The following is a 22255-nucleotide window of genomic DNA, read 5'->3' as shown; positions in this document are numbered from 1 at the left end:
TCTCATCCCCTCGGTGTGAGTGGGTGGGTCTCTCTCTCTCTCTCTCATCCCCTCGGTGTGAGTGGGTGGGTCTCTCTCTCTCTCTCATCCCCTCGGTGTGAGTGGGTGGGTCTCTCTCTCTCTCTCATCCCCTCGGTGTGAGTGGGTCTCTCTCTCTCTCCCATCCCCCTCGGTGTGAGTGGGTCTCTCTCTCTCTCTCTCATCCCCCTCGGTGTGAGTGGGTCTCTCTCTCTCTCATCCCCCTCGGTGTGAGTGGGTCTCTCTCTCTCTCATCCCCCTCGGTGTGAGTGGGTCTCTCTCTCTCCCATCCCCTCGGTGTGAGTGGGTCTCTCTCTCTCCCATCCCCCTCGGTGTGAGTGGGTCTCTCTCTCTCTCTCATCCCCCTCGGTGTGAGTGGGTCTCTCTCTCTCTCATCCCCCTCGGTGTGAGTGGGTCTCTCTCTCTCTCATCCCCCTCGGTGTGAGTGGGTCTCTCTCTCTCTCTCATCCCCCTCGGTGTGAGTGGGTCTCTCTCTCTCTCTCACATCCCCTCGGTGTGAGTGGGTCTCTCTCTCTCTCACATCCCCTCGGTGTGAGTGGGTCTCTCTCTCTCTCATCCCCCTCGGTGTGAGTGGGTCTCTCTCTCTCTCATCCCCCTCGGTGTGAGTGGGTCTCTCTCTCTCCCATCCCCTCGGTGTGAGTGGGTCTCTCTCTCTCTCTCTCTCCCATCCCCTCGGTGTGAGTGGGTCTCTCTCTCCCATCCCCTCGGTGTGAGTGGGTCTCTCTCTCTCTCTCCCATCCCCTCGGTGTGAGTGGGTCTCTCTCTCTCTCTCACATCCCCTCGGTGTGAGTGGGTCTCTCTCCCATCCCCTCGGTGTGAGTGGGTCTCTCTCTCTCTCTCTCTCTCTCTCTCTCTCTCTCACATCCCCTCGGTGTGAGTGGGTCTCTCTCTCTCTCTCTCTCCCATCCCCTCGGTGTGAGTGGGTCTCTCTCTCTCTCTCTCTCTCTCTCTCTCATCCCCTCGGTGTGAGTGGGTCTCTCTCTCTCCCATCCCCTCGGTGTGAGTGGGTCTCTCTCTCTCTCTCTCTCTCTCTCATCCCCCTCGGTGTGAGTGGGTCTCTCTCTCTCATCCCCCTCGGTGTGAGTGGGTCTCTCTCTCTCTCTCTCTCTCCCATCCCCTCGGTGTGAGTGGGTCTCTCTCTCTCTCCCATCCCCTCGGTGTGAGTGGGTCTCTCTCTCTCTCCCATCCCCTCGGTGTGAGTGGGTCTCTCTCTCTCTCCCATCCCCTCGGTGTGAGTGGGTCCCGGTGTGAGTGGGTCTCTCTCTCTCCCATCCCCTCGGTGTGAGTGGGTCTCTCTCTCTCCCATCCCCTCGGTGTGAGTGGGTCTCTCTCTCTCTCCCATCCCCTCGGTGTGAGTGGGTCTCTCTCTCTCTCCCATCCCCTCGGTGTGAGTGGGTCTCTCTCTCTCTCCCATCCCCTCGGTGTGAGTGGGTCTCTCTCTCTCTCCCATCCCCTCGGTGTGAGTGGGTCTCTCTCTCTCTCCCATCCCCTCGGTGTGAGTGGGTCTCTCTCTCTCCCATCCCCTCGGTGTGAGTGGGTCTCTCTCTCTCTCTCTCTCTCTCCCTCCCCCATCCCCTCGGTGTGAGTGGGTCTCTCTCCCATCCCCTCGGTGTGAGTGGGTCTCTCTCTCTCATCCCCTCGGTGTGAGTGGGTCTCTCTCTCTCATCCCCTCGGTGTGAGTGGGTCTCTCTCTCTCATCCCCTCGGTGTGAGTGGGTCTCTCTCTCTCATCCCCTCGGTGTGAGTGGGTCTCTCTCTCTCATCCCCTCGGTGTGAGTGGGTCTCTCTCTCTCATCCCCTCGGTGTGAGTGGGTCTCTCTCTCTCATCCCCTCGGTGTGAGTGGGTCTCTCTCTCTCATCCCCTCGGTGTGAGTGGGTCTCTCTCTCTCATCCCCTCGGTGTGAGTGGGTCTCTCTCTCTCATCCCCTCGGTGTGAGTGGGTCTCTCTCTCTCATCCCCTCGGTGTGAGTGGGTCTCTCTCTCTCATCCCCTCGGTGTGAGTGGGTCTCTCTCTCTCATCCCCTCGGTGTGAGTGGGTCTCTCTCTCTCATCCCCTCGGTGTGAGTGGGTCTCTCTCTCTCATCCCCTCGGTGTGAGTGGGTCTCTCTCTCTCATCCCCTCGGTGTGAGTGGGTCTCTCTCTCTCTCTCCCATCCCCTCGGTGTGAGTGGGTGTCTCTCTCTCTCTCTCCCATCCCCTCGGTGTGAGTGGGTCTCTCTCTCCCATCCCTCCCATCCCCTCTGTGTGAGTGGGTCTCTCTCTCCCATCCCCTCGGTGTGAGTGTGTAAGTGTTGCCATGGCAACGCTCCTGACTTGCATTACATGTTATGCGTAGCGTTGCCATGGCAACCTGCAGCAACGCTCACACAGTTCGCGAGAAGAGAGGACCTGATGCTTCAGGAGGTGCAATATTACACTCCTGGGTCCCTTCTTCACAGGACACCGTATGCTGTGCCACCAGACCACCAGGGAATCCTGTGTGCCCCCACCCTGAAACTACGGTCCCCTCACAGCCCTTATCCAATCCCGCTGCATTACATTGACTACACATAAAGACATTGCATCCACTACACACAGACACAGACACAGACACAGACAGACAGACACTGCATCCACTATACACAATGCATTCACTACACACACTGTATAACATAATGGATGTGCGGAAAGCTTTTTTGGGGGGGCTTGGCTTCTTGGGCTGGCCCTGCTCTCTCCCACCCACGCACAGCCAGCGTGTGTCTCTCTCCCACCCACGCAAAGCCATTTTCTCTCTCTCCCACCCACGCACAGCCATTTTCTCTCTCTCTCTCTCTCCCACGCACAGCCAGCGTGTCTCTCTCTCGCCCACGCACAGCCAGCGTGTGTCTCTCTCTCTCTCTCCCACGCACAGCCAGCGTGTGTCTCTCTCTCTCTCCCACGCACAGCCAGCGTGTGTCTCTCTCTCTCCCACGCACAGCCAGCGTGTGTCTCTCTCTCTCCCACGCACAGCCAGCGTGTGTCTCTCTCTCTCCCACGCACAGCCAGCGTGTGTCTCTCTCTCTCTCTCTCTCCCACGCACAGCCAGCGTGTCTCTCTCTCCCACACACAGCCAGCGTGTCTCTCTCTCTCTCCCACGCACAGCCAGCGTCTCTCTCTCTCTCTCCCACGCACAGCCAGCGTGTGTCTCTCTCTCTCCCACGCACAGCCAGCGTGTCTCTCTCTCTCTCTCCCACGCACAGCCAGCGTGTCTCTCTCTCTCTCTCCCACGCACAGCCAGCGTGTCTCTCTCTCTCTCTCTCTCCCACGCACGCACAGCCAGTGTGTGTGTGTGTGTGTGTGTGTGTGTGTGTGTGCATTTGTGTTTGTCGCTCTCTCTGCCAGCCACGCAGAGCCGGTTTGTGTGTGTGTCGCTTTCTCTCCCCTACCCACGCACAGCCAGCGTGTCTCTCTCCCAGCCACGCACAGCCAGTGTGTCTCTGTCCCACGCATTCCCCTCCTGCCAATCATTTCATGTAGCGTGGCCAAGGCACCGCAGTAGAGAATCTTCTGTATCCTCTACCCAGTCTAACCGGAAGTGCTCCCAGACAGAATAGTGGATACTGAGATTCTCCACCACAGTTCACTCGACCACGCTACAAGTAGGTAAGCTGGCACTGCAGAAGAAGGAAGACAGCAAAAAGAGCGGACGGACAAAGAGACACATAGGGGACTGAGGGTGGACAAAAAGACACAGAGTGGGGAAGGGGTGGCAAAGAGATACACAGGGGGCAAAGTGACACACAAAGAGGCTTTGGGTGGCAAAGACACAAACAGAGGGTTTGGCGGGGACAAAGAGACAAGGAGGAGCATACTTAGAGGGACTTGGCTAAACAAAGAGGCACACAGAAGAGTTGGGGGGGATATAAAGACACACAGGGCTGGAGGAACAAAGAGATACACAGAAGGGCAAAGAGACACATGGAAGGACAAAGACATACTTAGAGGGACTTAGCTAAACAAAGAGGCACACAGAAGAGTTGGGGGGATATAAAGACACAAAGGGCTGGAGGAACAAAGAGATACACAGAGGGGCAAAGAGACACATGGAAGGACAAAGGGAGCTGCAGGGGGGGCAAAGAGACACAGTGGGGCTTTGGGGGGACAAAGACACGCAGGGGCAAAGAGACAAACTTGGGGGAACAGACACACAGAGGGGCTAAGGGGGGCAAATAGGCACACAGAAGGGCTGGGGTGTCAGACACAGAAGGGCTTAGAGAGAAAAAGACACACATACAGGAGCTTGGAGGATAAAAAGAGACACAGGGCTAAGAGGGACAGAGAGACACACAAAGCTGGCGATTTTTGTTTTTTGGGGGTGGTGCAAGTATCTGGTCTTGTCTAGGGTGGAAAATAGTCTAGCACCAGCCCTGCCTCAGTGTGAGTGTCACCCACAGACCACATCACTGTTTTATTCAGGGGCACTTATGCCCCGAGTTAGGGACCTAGCAACTTGATCTTCTAAGCTTGCTCTCAAACTCTGTTAACAAATAAATTGTATAATTTTAACTCTATATTTATGAAAAATATCCCTTATTAAAAAAATAAATGTTTACCCTAATCTAATGTCCACTCATCATTGAGTGTTGTATTTCATGTATTTGTGTATATGTCTTTACCACCCACCTATCGTATGTGTGAGCGCCCATTCCTTGCGGACTGCCTGGGAGTGTGCGTTGCTATTCCCATCTGCAGGTCAATCCACTTTGTGCAAAGTGCATGTGCTCAATGTATCACCAAAACTGTCCAATAAAATTCTCTCAGGGGGACTCAAAATAGGAGTATACCTCCCTTGAGAAGCTCAATAATAAAAAAAAATTTTAAGTAAGTATTTTAAAAATGAAATGTTTTTTACTACTGCATGTTGAAACTTGCTGAAAACATTTTTAACATAATTAGTTAGATTTTCTGTAATATACCGTATTTATCGGCGTATAACACGCACCTCATTTTAAGAAGGAAATTTCCCCCCCTCCCATAGTGTTCCCCCACCCTCATCCCATAGTGTCCCCCCCCCCTTCATAGTATTCTCCCCCCCCCCCATAGTATTTTCCACCCCGTCCCATAGTGTCCCCCCCTCCCCTTGTCCCATAGTGCACTTTCCCTCCCCTTGTCCCATAATTACTTGCCTGTCTTGAAGCGTGGGCCGGCTTCACAGCGCGCACCGCGGTACAGGAACTTAAATTTCAGGTTCCGGTTTCCGGCGGGACTGAAAGGAAGTGTGCGCACTTCCTTTCAGTCCCGCCGAAAACCGGAACCTGAAATTGACGTTCCAGTACCGCGGTGCGCGCTGGACACCGGCCCACGCTTCAAGACAGGTAAGTAAACCTTCACATTCGCTCCATAAGACGCACAGACATTTCCCCTCACTTTAGAGGGGGGAAAAAGTGCGTCTTATGGAGCGAAAAATATGTATATCGGCGTATAACACGCACACATCATTTGCCCCCTATTTTCAGGGAGAAAACGTGCGTGTTATAGGCCAATAAATACGGTAAATATATATTTTTAATTTAACTTTTATTATTTATATCAGTTTTCATTCATTCTGGAGTTATCCTTTTAATATGTTTAGGGGAATAGAATAGAATAAAGCAACAACTGTACATGTTTCACAATGTTAAACTTAATTCCTGTTTACTTTTAATAAAAAATAAATTTTAAATTAAAATCTGTTTGTTTTCTTTTAACTATATGCCTATACTGTTTTTCTTCTCATGTGGGAAACCATGTTAGTCTCTGTAGCGGGCCAAGGGTAACCTGACTGGTTACATCAGCTAATGCAGAATGAAGAGACCCATTTTCCCCTAGTAACTGGACCACACACTGTTCCAGGGTTACAACAAGCACTTTATTTGGCCACACAAATGCTCCCCCTGGATGCCGTTCGTCTATACGAACGGCGGCCACCCAGGGAAGCACTCATTAATTACTTCCCTTGCGGTTTCACACTTATGTTGCGAGTTGCCAACGTTCTAATTGATTGGTGTGAGCATGCCAGGGAGCATTGGAATCCGCAAATGCTCCCACTGGATGACGTTCGTCTAATGAACGGGCTGTCACCCAGGGTCGGCACGCGCCGAGGCTTCCCTTGCAGTCTGTGGTTTTGACACCTCGTAACGCGGTTTGAACGTTCTACAACAACATTCTAAATGGGGTTTCGTGGTGGTCCCCGTTAAGGAGGTGAACGGAACCCGTTCATATGGCGCTCCCGAAAGGGGAGCAGGCAAAGCATATGAATACAGGGCAAAACATGAGTATAGCACATAGCAATTCACGGACAGGAACAGTCTCCCACAACCAAACAATAACTTTTTAGTCACATGGGTATATTAATCTAATAGATTAAATCAAGACTCAACAAATCCCAAGCGCCAGATCGCCATGGCGACTAGGAATTTTCTCTTGGCGCTTGGGTGTTTGTCAGTACCTTCAGGGGGCTGAGGGAGAATGGAGGCGGCGTCGAAGGAGCTGTGATCTTGTTGCTCTGCTGTAATGCCGGAAGCCGGCCCGCGAAGAGGCAGAGCAACCCCACACTGGACCCGAGGGAAAGGAACGTAGGGAGGCTGGATGCCATTAAATTAAAAAACGAATAATTTGTGAGTGCGAGAGAATGTGTGTGCCAGTATTATTATTAGTATTTATAAATCCCCAATCCGCAGCACAGTACGATAGGTGTGTGTCTGTCAGTGAGTGTCAAATTAGTGAGTGTGTGTCTGTCAGTGAGTATGACTGGCGCCCTCACCTTTTTTCCCACGCTGTGTTGGCTCGCAGTGGCTGGCCCTGCCTCAATGGCTAATAATCATTCTTGAGGATCTGAGCCAGTCCATTGCTTCCCATAGGATAGCATTAGGAGACTACTGCGCATGCGTGGCAAAAATGCCTCACTGCGCCAATCACCATCTACTCATAGAGATGCATTTTCTCTCAAAAGGCAGTGTTTACATTGAAAACCCTGCAGGGACAAGCTATAGACACCAGAATCACGATATTACGTGTTGGAACATGTCCTGTCCTTGATGATCAGCAGAATTACCTGCCATGGTCTTATAGTTCTAACCAAACTGTACCACGACTTCAAGTATTTGGAGACACTCTTGAGAGACCATACAAAGGAGTCTGATTCAGAAAATTTCCAAAATGTATTAAACAGAACACTTCTTATAAATCTTATGCAATAAGGGGGTCTAGTGGGAGTATCATTAATTATCAATCAAATATTGACAACTATTAACTAACAGCATAAAATATGCAACAAATTGATTCTAAGTTTATCTAGGGGGCATTACTAGGCAGGGTGTTCTTAGAATAGGAGGGTGTAGCGATAGGGTCTTACTAGAAGAGGGGGGAAAAAGATGGTCATGTGCATACTATGTATGTGACATCCTTTCAATGTACATGTTGTTAACTCTTATGATTCAGCTGAACAGAAATTTACCACTTCATTAAGCTGTAGTGGTTCTGGGGCCTACAGTGTCCCTTTAAGAATTATATTTTTGTTGTTGAAAATATAGCCTTGTTAGTTTTAGAAAAAACAACAACCTGACTCCTAACTAACGGCGGATTAAGTCCACATGGTAGCAGGTGTGGTTTGTGAAATAGGAGCCCAGGCATAAGATGCTGCCTTCAAAGTATTGTGTAGTGGACATGTACAAAGGTGATGTGAACTAGCAGAGCTGTATATTGTCCTAAAAGCAAGGTAGAATATCCATGGTAGAATATATGGTCAATAACTGCATTTTTCTCCTGCTAGATGTTTAAAGACCACACAGTTTAAGGTGGAAGGGCACAGTGAGTCCAGGGTAGATGGAAGAATATTCAATAAATAAAATGAAAAGAAATAATTAACAATTTTTCCATGATATTTCTTGCTTTTCAAATCATGGCAAGCAGATGTGAGTAGTAAACACAGTACCATATACCCATTCCGCTTTACAAAGTGTCAGATAAAATAAACCAGTTCTCTTTATCTTTCACAATCTTCGGCTAACATGTCCTTATCAAAGTGTATAAAAATACCCATAAAAAAAAAAGTCACTACAGCCAACTGACAACAAGCTACCACATCCCTTGCAAAATAAGCAACAAAATGGCCTACACCAGCCTGTAAATGGCAAACCATTGCAAAAGAATATTTTTTATTTTTTTTTAAATGTAAAAACTTATTTAATCTGTAAAACATATGGTTGACTAGGAAAAAGTTAATACTTGAGTAGGAGATAGTGCCTTTTTCTGCAACAACTGGGGTACACCAAGTTTTACAAATGTTCTACACAATTTTGAAAGACAGACGGGAGTTTCTGCACCTCAGATGAAGATTGATTGTGAATAAATAGAAAGACCACACAGGTGTAAAGTTAAAGGGCAATGTGTCAGGATTTTTATAGGTGGCGCTGAAAGAAATGGCACCCAATAGTGGCACAATCTTAGTGTGCTCCAATTTCCAGCATGAAATCATGACAAAAGTAGGGATTGCTCTGGTGCTATTTGCCTAGAATTCCTCTAATAATCTCCACCAAACTGTGCGTGGCAGAGTCTCAATTTCAGAAGCCAAATGTGCTGTGTGAAGTATAAAACCAGTGCAATGGATTTTATAAATATAACAGCCAAAGCACCTCACTTTCCTGACACTTGCGGCTGCCGCTCCATGGACAAAATCACCCTCTATGAGTCCACGACAAATGAAAAAATGTTGGAGTCAGAAACGAACCAGATCAGTACCCATAAACTAAACAATAAATCTAGGCATATAATGACACTGCGGAAGTCAAAAGAAGAAAAGAAAATCTCAGCATTAACAGTTCAGTGTGTTTATGTGAATTTTATTTCAAAGCAATGACATGAATATGGGTGTTGTATCTAATCACAGTGCCATATATCCTCCCTCACCTTGCGTGGGTCTATATACTGCCCACTTCAATTTCTCCATTGCCAGCAATTGCATCCATTTACTTTCAAATTGACCTGCACCCACATTCGCACTGTCCCCACTTTCCACACTGCTACAGCTTTACGAAGTTTGGAGCAACTCAGTCTCCCTACCGGCCCGCAGCATCCAGTTATCATGAGCCGCAAGGGCTGTAGCAGGTCTTTGCGTGTAACAAACTCAGATCTCAGTACGTGCTGTCTTGTGCTCCACATAAGTTAAAATCATTCCCTCTAGCTGAGAAGTTTGCAATCAATAAATGTTCATTAGCAGTATAAAAACTAGGAATTCTTATCCTTGTAAAGGATCACTATTAGCGTAAGGTTTACAGTCCATTAGCAGTATAAAAACTATGTAAGGGACCTGTGTGAGCTGGAGCTATAAAGGTCCTTCTGCTGGATAGGAACTAGATTTCTCACTGTGAGCCGTCTATTTCCTATCCCTGTAAGGGACCTGTGTGATCTGGAGCTATAAAGGTCCTTCTGCCGGATAGGAACTAGCTAACTCACTGTGAACCGTCTAGTTCCTATCCCTGTAAGGGACCTGTGTGAGCTGGAGCTATAAAGGTCCTTCTGCCGGATAGGAACTAGCTCTCTCACTGTGAACCGTCTAGTTCCTATCCCTGTAAGGGACCTGTGTGAGCTGGAGCTATAAAGGTCCTTCTGCTGGATAGGAACTAGATTTCTCACTGTGAACCGTCTAGTTCCTATCCTTGTAAGGGACCTGTGTGAACTGGAGCTATAAAGGTCCTTCTGCTGGATAGGAACTAGATTTCTCACTGTGAACCGTCTAGTTCCTATCCTTGTAAGGGACCTGTGTGAGCTGGAGCTATAAAGGTCCTTCTGCTGGATAGGAACTAGATTTCTCACTGTGAACCGTCTAGTTCCTATCCCTGTAAGGGACCTGTGTGAGCTGGAGCTATAAAGGTCCTTCTGCTGGATAGGAACTAGATTTCTCACTGTGAACCGTCTAGTTCCTATCCCTGTAAGGGACCTGTGTGAGCTGGAGCTATAAAGGTCCTTCTGCTGGATAGGAACTAGATTTCTCACTGTGAACCGTCTAGTTCCTATCCCTGTAAGGGACCTGTGTGAGCTGGAGCTATAAAGGTCCTTCTGCTGGATAGGAACTAGATTTCTCACTGTGAGCCGTCTATTTCCAATCCCTGTAAGGGACCTGTGTGAGCTGGAGCTATAAAGGACCTTCTGCTGGATAGGAACTAGCTCTCTCACTGTGAACCGTCTAGTTCCTATACCTATACAGGACCTGACCAGTAGGGGGCGAAAAGATCCCTTAGAAGGATAGGAACTAGCTCTCTCACACTGAGCAAGCTATTTCCTATCCTCAGAAAGGACAGGGTCCTTCTACTGGATAGGAACTAGTCGCAACCATTCCCTGACACCAAACTAACAGCACTACATTCCTGCCAACTTTGCTCATATTATGTACTTCCGGGTATTTCAAGAGTTCCAAGCACACGAGACAAAAACACAATTGTTTTCTGTCTCTATCCAGGATTTATGTATCGGAGTCTCTGGTATAACTTTGTTTTGTTATGGTCACAGATGGTTACATATTTCACTACTAAACAATACAATAAATTGACCAAGGTGAATATTGTAGAGATTTAAAGAAAATTGTAGATATATATTTTAGGCCAGAATAGACGAGTTGGAAAAATAATTGATCTGGAGTACTTTTCCTAAATTAGCTGTTTGGGTTTACTTATATATTTTTACTCCCCTGTCAATTTATCACAGTTCAGTGTTTTGTGAATACTGTTATATGAGAAGTGTAGAATCACATTGTTGGTAGAATAAAGCACAAGTGACACTTCATAACATATTTTAAAAAATAAGCAACAATGGTTATACAAATAGTTTATTCACTAAACATTGCATTGTAATAAACTGCAACTCCAGGGTGACTTTCTCACCATCTCCAATAATAAGTAAGAAGAGGCAGTGGAAACAGAGCAGGAAAGCTGAACAAAAGAAGAATAAAGAGGCTGAGGAGAGACCTAGGCTGTATAAAGAGAGTGAAACTGCCCAGGATGTCATGGGTCACAGTCCTGAGCTTTGTGAGTCACAAAAAAAACCTGTGAATAATGCTGTTTTAGGTGAGGTAGTTTCTTCACTGGAAAAAAAATACTAAATTATTGCAGACACCTAGTTTAGCCAGAGCTTGGGATCAAGGCAAAGACATAGTCACAGCTAGTCCTAAAGTGACGCAGTCTGTGAGGGAGGTGGTTAGAGTGAAGGACACGTGTATGAAGGAAGCATTAGGGTGTGAAGGCTCCCCTCTAGGTTTTCATTTAAGTAAAGCAATAAAAGATTATGGAAGGGGGAGTATGTTGATATTATCGCGCTGTTACTGCAGTGAAAGAGTTTACTATGTCGAATAGTGAGAAAGGGGATAAAGAGAGGAAAAAAAAATTATACATAGGTTGCTTAATAATTGGCTGCAATCCCTTTTCATTTATTCCAGTGTACTAGGTGAAAAATACCCCAAATGATATTGTAATTTTTTTTTCAACATGCAGAATGTATTTTGGAGGCTTATAAGAATTTGGGGGGGGCTTTGCATGGTTTAATGACGAACTAGTCCATCAAAAATTAGCGGTTCATAGTAATTTGAAGTTGGGTATGAAGGATGTAGGGCTCTGTGTGAGCATGATGTTACCTCAGACACAGCCAGCTTATGCTGACAGACAGGTTGGTCCGAATGCCACACAGAAAAAAAAGTTTTGTTGGGCATACAATGAATCTTAATGTAAATGGTTGAGTAATTGTAGATTCAGGCATTATTGCGCTAGATGCTCGGGTGCACACCTTAGTTTTCGTTGTTTTAAAAAGAGTCAGTCAATTACTTCCGTTTCTAAGAATGTATCCAAATTTGGCGAACGCCAGGCTGATTAAAGTATCGCTATAGTGTCAGGAAAACAAACTAGTTTTCCTGACACTATATAATCCTTTGGGGACACTCACCCTCAGGGTCCCCCTCCCGCTGGGTTGAAGGGGTTAAAACCCCTTCAGCCACTTACCTTATCCAGCGCCGGTGACCTCTCCTCCCCCGCCAGCTCACCAATGGAGAGCAAGAGCCGCACATGCATTCTTACAATCCATAGAAAAGCATTTCTCAATGCTTTCCTATGGACGTTCTGCACTTTCTTTCCAGGGGATGTGGGCGTCTTACTTGGTGTCATATGGTTGCAAGTGACGCAGCCCAGGCATCTGTAGCAACCTAAGTTTTGGAAAGATTTGGTAGCAGAATAGCAATGAACCGGATCAGTTTTTACTAGGAGGTCTCTAAGATTTTTGCCTATTTGGTATGACATAATTGGCGGTTCACAGAACTGTATCGGAAGAGAGTCATTATTACTTAGGACTCTCCAGTTCTTGGAGATACTCTGTTGGAGGTTCTGTGGGTTAGTAGGATAGGTGGTTGGAAATACCAGTTTGTTGGCATTCTTGGTACTGCCTCGTGGAGCTTCAGAACACTTGTTTAGTGCTTTTTGTAGCACCTCTCACTAAACTTCTTCCACATTTCATCAATGTGGATGGTTGCATTTTGTGGATTTGAGTTATTCCTCAGAACTCTAAGGAATTAGGAGTAGGGTAGGTAGGTCTTCCGGTGTCGTGGGTGGAACCTATTGTAGGTTTAGAATATAGTGTGTGAGCCAATAGTTGTGCTTCTTTGTATATTCTCACATCAAGGAAATACACTTGTGTAGTACTTGTATTCATCATGAGTCTGGTGTTTCCAATGAGTTAATGTATTGTAGAATCTTGGTTGTAGATTCTGCTGTGCCTTTCCATACCATAAGGATATCGTCAACATATACAAGTACAACACAAGAATATATATATATATATATATATATATATATATATATATATATAGCCCCTGACTGCACAAGATATGGAAAGGCATATGAATGCCACATACAGGACCAAGGTAACTTATAGGCTCTCTGTAGTTGTAGTTTCTTTTAGCATTTGAGAAGTTTCATTCATTACATTTCATGAAATAAATTACTCAATAGCTGAATTATCCATCACTGCCTTGGCCATTCAAACAGTAGAATATAGTTACTGCAGAAGTCCATAAATATAAGTCCAAGCAAAGTCCATAAATATAAGGTTTAATGGAAGGAGTCCAAAAATGCTGCAGGAGGCGCAGAGATGTGGTCAGGTCAGGTAGCACATGTGAATAAATGGTTAGACAAGCATAGGGTCAAAAACCTGGAGACAAGAACGCAGATGCAGATTAGGGATACTGTAATTTAGACCACTAGAAGCACAGTACAACAGAGCAAAGAGGGATAGGAGACAGACTAGTTATATAGGAGAAAAGAGGCACACCTCCTTGTTATTGCTGGGTTTCTAACACACCTCCGTGTATTGCCCCCTGCCCCTTTAAGAGAGGTCTTTTCCAGTAAGCATGAGCCTTGAGCAGGTGATTTGCGCCAATTTGCAGCCAAGAACTGGCTGGGCTGAATCACTTGCGATTCTGACAATAAGTATTTCCATAATACATGGGGAGAGGTCAGATTTTGCTGTATTCACTCCTAAAATTGTGGTGGTGTTTTTTTTTGTTTTTAAATAAGGAGATAGATTCAGTAGACAGCCTCTCCTCTACTGGAGACTTAATGAATATTGGATGACTTTATTCATATTTTAGCACAGTTACACTTCCATAGCATTTCCACTTTAAACAATAAGTAAAAATATCTGCATACAGTGCACAGAGAGTTTAGTACATTAAAAACAGAACAAAAAAATAGTTCAACTTCATTTCAAATAAATAAAATTTCCTAAAAACACATTTAGGTTTTTAATTAATTTAACAAAAATAAAAATATATATTATGAACAGAACTATCTGGAAAAGTAGCATTTACAGGTTAGTGAATAGAGCTTTAAAGCCTTCTGTTGCCAAAAGGAATACAAAACACAAACGATAATCATAATAAATAAAAGTGCAAGGTTTTAATATCCATGTTAGAACTTGCTCTGGGGAGTGAAATAAAAAAAAAATAAATAAAAAAAAATTACCATGCATAATTAAAAAGCCATGCTATAAAATCATGATCACAACCCCTCTCTAGCACCTAATCACATTACTTACTATACCAATGTGAAACGGACTGTGCAATGCATTAGTGCAAAGGTGGGCTAAAGACTGATCTCCATGTTTATGGTACAGTATCATGAAAGTTGCAGTTTTTTAACAGCTGGAGATCTGCGGTTTGTCCACCCCTGCGTTACAAGTTGCTGTAGGAGCAAAGAGAGTGAGAAGCAATTTGGTTTCTATTGCATATATAATATATATATAAAAAACACACTGTAAAATAAGAAAATTACAGAGTAACTCTAGCAGCATTTTAAACACCACATTAATGAGCATACGGTTTTGTAGAATAACAAAGAGTAGTTTAGCTTGTTCTGCCAAAAGCCTGAATATTTCATGTGTGTAATGAACATGCGCACATCAAGAAAGACTGTCTCAGTTTACTCTTGAACTGTAAGGCATGCCTTCTAGGATAATATTTAACTGAGGCCTTTTTCCAGCATCAAGAGAATGAAAACAGTAACTGAAGTTCTGCATTAGATTTTGTAACAGCAGTACTATGAATTGAATTTGTAAACAGATGTATGTTCATTTCACAAAGGCATCTCTGATACAAAACGAGTGCTCATTTAATCTATTTGTCCTTTAAAAAAATGCTTTCTTGTAAACCTAGGGAAAAAAAAATATCTATACATAACACTAGAAATTTTAAGTGCACAGCCCAAAAGGACAAATCCATAACAAATACTCCCCTTTGCAATGTGATTCGTTGAGAGGGGTGTATAACGACTGTAGTGTGGAAATTCTGGTGCTTTCAAAAAAATAAATAAAATAAAAATACATTGGTGGAGTGAAGAGGCATACAGATTGTGACTACAAAACAGCAAAGCAATCACTTTTACAAATGACGAGACTTTGCTTTCCAGCAATTATATTATATATTGAACTGCAGCTATTATTAACCCCTTAACTGCCGAGGGATGAGATTGCAGTCAAAGTAAACAAACTAGCAATCAAAGAAGAAGAAAAAGCAAACTTAGAGCTATACGATCCCTAACAACTGGTGTTTTTAAAGTCCACTTAAATCACCTTATATATAAATATTTAAAGGGACACTCCAGACCACTATAGGACTTAATCTTGCTGAAAAGCCTTATGTGTGAAGTTTCTTTTTTTGCAAAAAGTGCAGATCTCAATAGAATTTAAAACACTTTTGTAAATTCACCGGCTTACCCTCTCCCTCTCCCTCCCCCCCCCCCCCCCCCCCCCACACACACTTAATTTCAAGCAGAGAATATGCCTTCTTACTTCCTGGTTGTTTAGCTCAGTGAAACTAAACTCAAGAGGCAGCAATTAACCAATGCATCGGCCTTGCAAAGACTTCTCATTCAGCTGCACTAAGAAAGTGTGTCTGGGTTAGAAAGTTTGCAAAGGCTGCAGACAAGAGAACTGCAGATTTTGCAAGCTGTTTTTAGATATAACCCCTTTTGAAAAATGCATAATTAAACCCATGCAAGTTTTTATTTGGGGGGTATATCTACTAAGCAGTGGTTTTTTTTCTTTGTATTTGGGCAGTGGAGTGTCCTTTTAAGAGTGTTCACCATTGTAAATCAGGAATCAACTTGGAAATTGTTGGCCAAAATCTAAGAGTCAGAAAAGGTTCAAACTTTTTTTTTTATTCTTTCTTCCACCGACCACACCCCCACTATTTTGACCTAAATCTTGCTAGTCAGCCACACAACAACCCTCTGTTTAGTGAATAAACCACAATGTGTTTTGGACAGGTGACATTTGTACACAAAATGCATATAGTAGATAGAAAAGAAAAAAGAGGAGATTTTTAGATTCAAGAGTTCAGCCTACTTTGTAATGTTGACCAGACCCCATGTGCAAATTTCCACTCAGGCAATTCATCTGCATATGAAGGTAGGTTAATGATATCAAAATGTGATATTTTAATGTTCTACACACCTGTCCTGAACACCTTAAATTACATTTTAACTGACAATACTGTTTAGAGTTTTCTGTAAACTATCCTGCTAAATAGTTGCTTTTCCTTTCAACATTCAAAACTGCATATTAATCCTTTTATTACGCATGGGAAGTGACAAGACTAAAAATGTTTAATAAAATACAATTAAAATAATGTAGCCGAGGTAACCTTGACTCATGTTGCAATGTGTGATCCTGTAGTATTATATTAAAGATCAATAGTAATGCCCCCGGTGTTGGCCTGCGATAGTTTTATTCTGTCCTTTTCTCCACAATGCTACAATCTAACATTTCCTAAATCAGGAATAATAATGGAAACTAGATGAATGAGCAAGGCATCCCGCAGCCAGCCATCTGCTACTTCTCAGATTAGCAAAGCAATGGACCCACTTTGTATCTGCAGGATGTCATGCGGTCATTTGTTTGGTTATTGAGACTGCAAATGAAGAGCTTCTCTGCTCCCAGGTAGCATAGGAGTTAACCACAGCATCACAACCACAGTAGCCCGATGGAAACTGCTAATAATCAGCCTCCAGCAGAACACCAGCATGGCCCTTTATGAAGTCCAGGGCTATGGATTGTAAGTCCAAAGTGAAACAGTTCTGTCAGCAGAAGAAGAAAGGAAGGAGAGATCTTGCGTGTGCCACCTGCATTGGATCACCTTATCCTTGTGCTCTCCTACCTCAATAGTTGGAAGAGGCTTTGTGAGGTCTCCTGAAAAAAGAATGAGAGGAGGAGATTTTACCTCAGTAGTTTACATCCGTGCTGATCCCAAAATACTTTCTTTAAAAAATGTTAAATTATGAATCTGAACACAATCATTTTTGTTGCAGCAGATATAACAAGTGAATCTGTTTATAAAAAGGGACTACTTAATAACACTAACACAGATAAAGTAAAGCCACTGGCAGAAGATTATTAATTCTTTACTAGTCTTTTCAAGATAGTGTATGGATGATTTGGAGTCACAGTAAATATATTTAATGAATCGGTCCTTTTAAACTATAGGCAAAAATGGGACATACCCATTTAATACAGAATCTGAAAATTATGGTATCTTTTTGGCAAAGCACATGCACACTTTTGCACTTCTGCCTATTATCATAAACCAAAGAGTACTTATTAAAGTTATAGTGGACAGATCAGTGTGCACCTGAGTTAATGGGAGCAAGCTGTGGTAAATGCATGATGGAATTTTGAATTTAAAAAAATATATATATCTGTTCCATTTTAAAAAAAAATGTTAAATTATGAGATGGCTATCTAGCAAAGGCTGATTATACAACATCAGATTTCTGACATAAATTGGTACAGTCCACTTAGTTTAGTAAAGATTTAACATGCAGGGTGCCTTCACTTTCATCAAGTTCAGCACAGTAGCCTCCCCTTTCTTCTTTGGAAATTTGTATGTCATTATCATCAAACCTGTTGCCAGGTCAGGCACCACTGAACAAAAGTAGATACCTTGCAAGTCTGTAACTTTGATTTTCATGTCATAGGAACCAGTAAGCAAATAATGGGCGCCAGGAGAAAAGCGGACTGAACGCACGTCACTGGAGTGGGGGTGATAGCTCTGCACCATGCGGCCTCCTCTGATATCGTATAGCATACAGCTAGAGTCTTCCTGGCCTGTGGCTAGTAGCCGCCCACTGGGATCCACCGCTACAGAGGCAACTGCACTACCTGGATTGGAGAATTAACATACAGATAAATGGAAAGATCAGCTGAGGCAAAAAACATTACTATTACTTATAAGAATAATAAGTGCAGATTTTATATAGGGTTAAATGTTGGCAGGTCATGTAGGCTGGACTCAGTCTACTACAAAGAAGCATGGTTTCTCCACAGCTCTTGTTTCTGTGATGCGTAATGTTACATTCAGTATTCTGCCTTACTACAGAAAGGTTATTTAATAAACTCCAAATATTCGTAAACTAAACCCAAATAGAAAAACTATGTAAAAATAGCTGATCTGGAAATATCTTCATCTCAGCTACTGTCATAACTTGGCTATTTTTGCCTCAGTTTTTCCTACTTGAATTTAATATGCGAAAATGTAATGAATAACCTTGTTAGCATAACGACCAAGAGCAAGGAGATAATCGGTGAAAAGGGGAATGGGACAGTGAATGTCTTTTATTAATATGTTTAAAACATGTATAAAAGAAAACATCCAGCCTAACTAAACGTGACCTAACATACACATTGCATGCGAGTGCCAGGGGTGCACTAGCAGTATATATGAAGTGAAAAGTGATTTTTGTATGCTGTATTTCTCGCTTTATGCTCCTTACAGCTCTTGTTGGCAAACATTCTATTGATAGGTCCAAGATGATGAATGCTACGCAATACAATGCTAACTTTCTGTGATCAGCATTTACTTTTGGATAGTTAGTTCGACCTTACCAGTGCCATGGAAAGTGGTTCCAATAACCCGCACACAGCTGGGCACTCTCAAGTCCCAAAATCTCACAGTCTTATCCTGTGAGCCTGATGCAATCATCCAACCACTCCAGGTATAGAGTGCTAGTATATGTCCTACAAGAAGATGGGTAAAACCATTAAAAATGAGTTAAAACAGCAAAGGTGATAAAAACAATTCCAGAGATGACATTATTACAGAATAAAGACTTGAAGAGGAGTTTAAGATTAAAAATTGGAACCAAAGCACTAAAACCATAAATTGGACAATCAGTTACTAAGCAATCGAAAAACAAAAACAATCTGCCTTTAGTGGCTGTTATATGACAGTCAGTACAAAACTCCACTATTTCAATCGGAGAGATCATCTGATTGGGGCATTGGATTGACGGACAATCATCAATCTCTATGATCTTACCAAATAAGCAATTATTTTATGGCTTATTTCAACTATCGGATTCTGAGAAGAGGAACCTCCAGGTCAGATGCTTACAGTAAAAGGATACAAGAGATTCTCTCATTTTGGAGGTGGGTAGTCATGATTGATATTTGGTCATTTTGAAAACCATAAGCAGATACTGCCTAGGTCACAGACATTGCATGCATACAGCATAGTGTATAAAAATGATTTGCACATAATGTACCACACTATAATTAATTTAATTAAGGGCCAGTATATTTACATAACATAAGCGTGTACTGGTTTAGAGTATGAAGAATTATTCAAAGCAGAGGTTGTGTAGTTCTTTCTTAGGGAATAAAAAAAAAAAAAAAAAACATAATAGAGTGGCAGCCAAAGTGCCCTTCCCTAGAAACCTGGACAATATATTACCTGTGTGCCCACTTAATGCATGAAGACCCTGTCCACGCTGGCAGTCAGTAGTGTAAATGTTACAATCTCCAGCTCCTGCACTAATTAATATTGCACCTCCACTCTCTGGACCTTCCATGAATGCCAAGTCTCGTATAGTACCATCATGCATGCTGAACTCCAAGTCTGGACCTAAGAAAACAAGATGTAAAATTTACAAGCCAAGGGTTATGGGTAGACAATTGTTTGATATCATACAGAATAAAGAAGACTAAGGCTAGGTATGCCACATGGTTCCCACACAATGTAATCTTTGCTTCTACTTGTCTACAAATATATCTAATTACCAAATTATCATCTAACTCCTTAATAGGTCAAAACCTTAACAGTATTTTCTATAACAACCCTTTAATTGTCCAGCCATTAACTTCAAATTCCTGTATGCTCTCCCAATGTATAGAGACACCTATGTATTTAATTTCACATCAGCACAATAAAATTCTATACAAATATAACTTTTATACAATTTTAACATGTAGTATGACATATTCATAACTGTCAAGTGATTGTTATGAGAAATAATGTAATAAAGTTTCTGAAGAACCTAAAACCTGTGTGTAACCACTCTTGTTTGTGAGGCACCTGGGTATGATAAATTGATTGTAAACATGAATCTACATAAAATAAGGCTATAACCATTCTGATTAACCCAACTGTACTAGTTTAGCATAATGAAAGGTTTGGGAAACAAATATGAAATCAGAAGCGATAATATAAAGTAAAATGGTATACATAAACAATACATCAGTTGTTAAATGTAATCTCATACGACCAGATAACAAGTTCATATATTACCCAGCAACTCAAAAGCTCTAGAGTGGTATCCTCGGGTACCATACTGAATTGTAGGACTCCATATTTAAGGTACAGTAAAAAAAAAAAAAAAACATAAAACCCTACCAGGATAAAGGCACATTTAGGCTACAGTGAACACAATGTGCAGAAGCTATATAATACAGTAGTCACTAAGTTTAATGCTACTGGTTGAAGTTCAGTTAAAATAACACAAAGTAATGTGTACTGAGAATGTCCAGCATGTTTCCATGGCCTGATACAGAACATGAGCACCGAATGGCAAGGTTTGCATTGTACATTACAATCACACACAGAACTAACCTGTTGCATTGCAGGTCTCAGCGTTGAAGGGTAACACTTTAACATATTTGTCATTTGATCCAGTGGCAAGCAGCTGCCCACACGGGCTCCAGGCCACACAATAAATGGACCCTTTATGGTGCTTGTTCCTTTTAAATCGAACCACTGGCTGTGATGGGTTGTTTGCAGGACTGAGAGAAAACATAGCAGGTGTGAGCAACAGAGAAAGGCTTCAGTTATTATACTATATAGTATTTTACATGGTTTAGAATGTGGCAGATGCAGAAAAAAAAAAAAAAAAAAAAACATACAAAATCCTATTCTATTATTCTTTTTTTTTTTATTCTTTATTTATTCCAGCACAAGACATCACAAGCAGTTCACGTACATCAGCTCGGTGAGCTACATAGACAAGTATGTACACTGTGAGCATAACGTTACATTAGCAAAATGAGTTAACAGCAAGGTCACCCACAATCACGTTATCAGTGAGTATCGGTATGCCTCCGATCCCCAGAGTAAACCGCAGCTCCATATAAGTTTGGATGTCCCGCCTGGGTTTTTACAATATATAAAACAGCAAACAAATAACATACATTAAAGAATGACCGCGTTCATGTTAAAAAGAGAATAATAGGGATAATACGCCCAGATGCATTGCAAGAGCCTGGCTCTTTCCTACGATTCTATCGTATCCCATTTAAATTGCTTACATGCGCGATCGTGCCCAAAAATTAAAGATTTAAAAACTGAAGAAAAGAGTAGAGAGGGTGCCCCAAGAGTCTGAGGACTTAGAAAAAGGGTGCAGGGGAGGGGGTGGGGGTGGGGGTGAGACCGAGGATTAATGCCCGATAAGAGGATGGCTTAAATAGGTTGCTATCCTGTCGACTCTGTCCCCTACAGGAGATGGTGTCAACTCTCCTCGTGGCCATCTCGAGGTACTATAATGCATCGTCCTTCTCATATGACCCCAGAGGTGCAAGTGGAAGCCCTAATCCACCCTTCCCATCTCAGACGTTCGCAGTGCTATTTATCCAGGGGTCCCAAATTTCTTCTGAGTCCCCCTGACCTGTGCCGTTAGCTTATCCATCAGGAAAGTATCTTTAATTTTCTGTTTGACCATCGTTATGGTAGGCGTCCCCCTCTGCAGCCACACCTGCGCCAGGGCTCTTCTAGCCGCCAGGTTTATTTTTTGGACGAGGGTTTGTTCCGTTTTTGTCCATCCATCCATGGACCTGGACAGCAGGTACACCCATGGGTCCAACTTTACCTCTCTGCCAAAAACTTCTTGCTGCAAAGCAGCAATCCGTTTCCAATAGGTTTGCGCCTCCAGGCATTCCCACCACATGTGTATATAAGTTCCCTTAAGACCACAGCCTCTCCAGCATAGGTCTGTCGGGTGTATACCCATTCGGCACAATTTCACTGGGGTAGTATACCACCTAAGCAGTGTCTTGTAGGATTGTTCCTGTAAGGAGACGCATACTGAGGACTTTGCAGCCGCCTCCCATATATCTTGCCATTCTACACCCTCCAACACCTCGTTGAGGTCAGTCTCCCACTGATTTGTGTATGTGAGATCACCCCATTCTAGTGTGCGTGTGCTCAAATGAGAGTACAAACAGGAAATGAGGCCCATCGGGAATTGTTCCCTCTTGCACATCATTTCGAAGAAAGTCGGTTGCGTCAGTGTGGCCGTTTTGATCAGGGGGTCTCTGGCGAAATCCCTAAGCTGGAGATACCGAAAATAGTCAAAGGGACGTAGTGGAGCCCTGCTTTGTAACGTATCAAACGTGATGAAGGAACCATTGTCAAACAGTTCGCATAGT

The 22255-nt window shown here is 43.3% G+C and overlaps 2 protein-coding genes across 3 annotated transcripts in view; both read right to left on the bottom strand.

Moving 5' to 3' along the window:
• The window catches only part of LOC134567953 (chloride channel CLIC-like protein 1), a 144202-nt gene extending 133672 nt beyond the window's left edge, over positions 1 to 10530 (bottom strand). Inside the window, exon 1 of one of the 2 annotated variants that reach the window (XM_063426125.1) lies at positions 10376 to 10530. The gene's annotated coding sequence lies outside the window, so the exon portion shown is untranslated. The remainder of the gene's footprint in view (positions 1 to 10375) is intronic. The other variant, XM_063426126.1, reaches the window with a different exon arrangement.
• A 4797-nt stretch (positions 10531 to 15327) lies between these two features.
• WDR47 (WD repeat domain 47) overlaps positions 15328 to 22255 on the bottom strand; it is a 47268-nt gene continuing 40340 nt past the window's right edge. The window contains exons 11-15 of the mRNA XM_063426109.1: positions 20448 to 20617; positions 19293 to 19463; positions 18446 to 18577; positions 17504 to 17722; positions 15328 to 16753 (exon numbers count right to left, since the gene is read on the bottom strand). Of these exons, the coding sequence (XP_063282179.1) occupies positions 16611 to 16753; positions 17504 to 17722; positions 18446 to 18577; positions 19293 to 19463; positions 20448 to 20617 (835 nt within the window). The 3' untranslated portion in view covers positions 15328 to 16610. The remainder of the gene's footprint in view (positions 16754 to 17503; positions 17723 to 18445; positions 18578 to 19292; positions 19464 to 20447; positions 20618 to 22255) is intronic.

This window comes from Pelobates fuscus, chromosome 7 (genome assembly GCF_036172605.1).
Source record: "Pelobates fuscus isolate aPelFus1 chromosome 7, aPelFus1.pri, whole genome shotgun sequence".
In the NCBI taxonomy this organism is placed as follows: domain Eukaryota; kingdom Metazoa; phylum Chordata; class Amphibia; order Anura; family Pelobatidae; genus Pelobates; species Pelobates fuscus.
The sequence above is the reverse complement of the archived record's forward strand: the minus strand, read 5'-3'. Positions and strand labels throughout refer to the sequence as shown.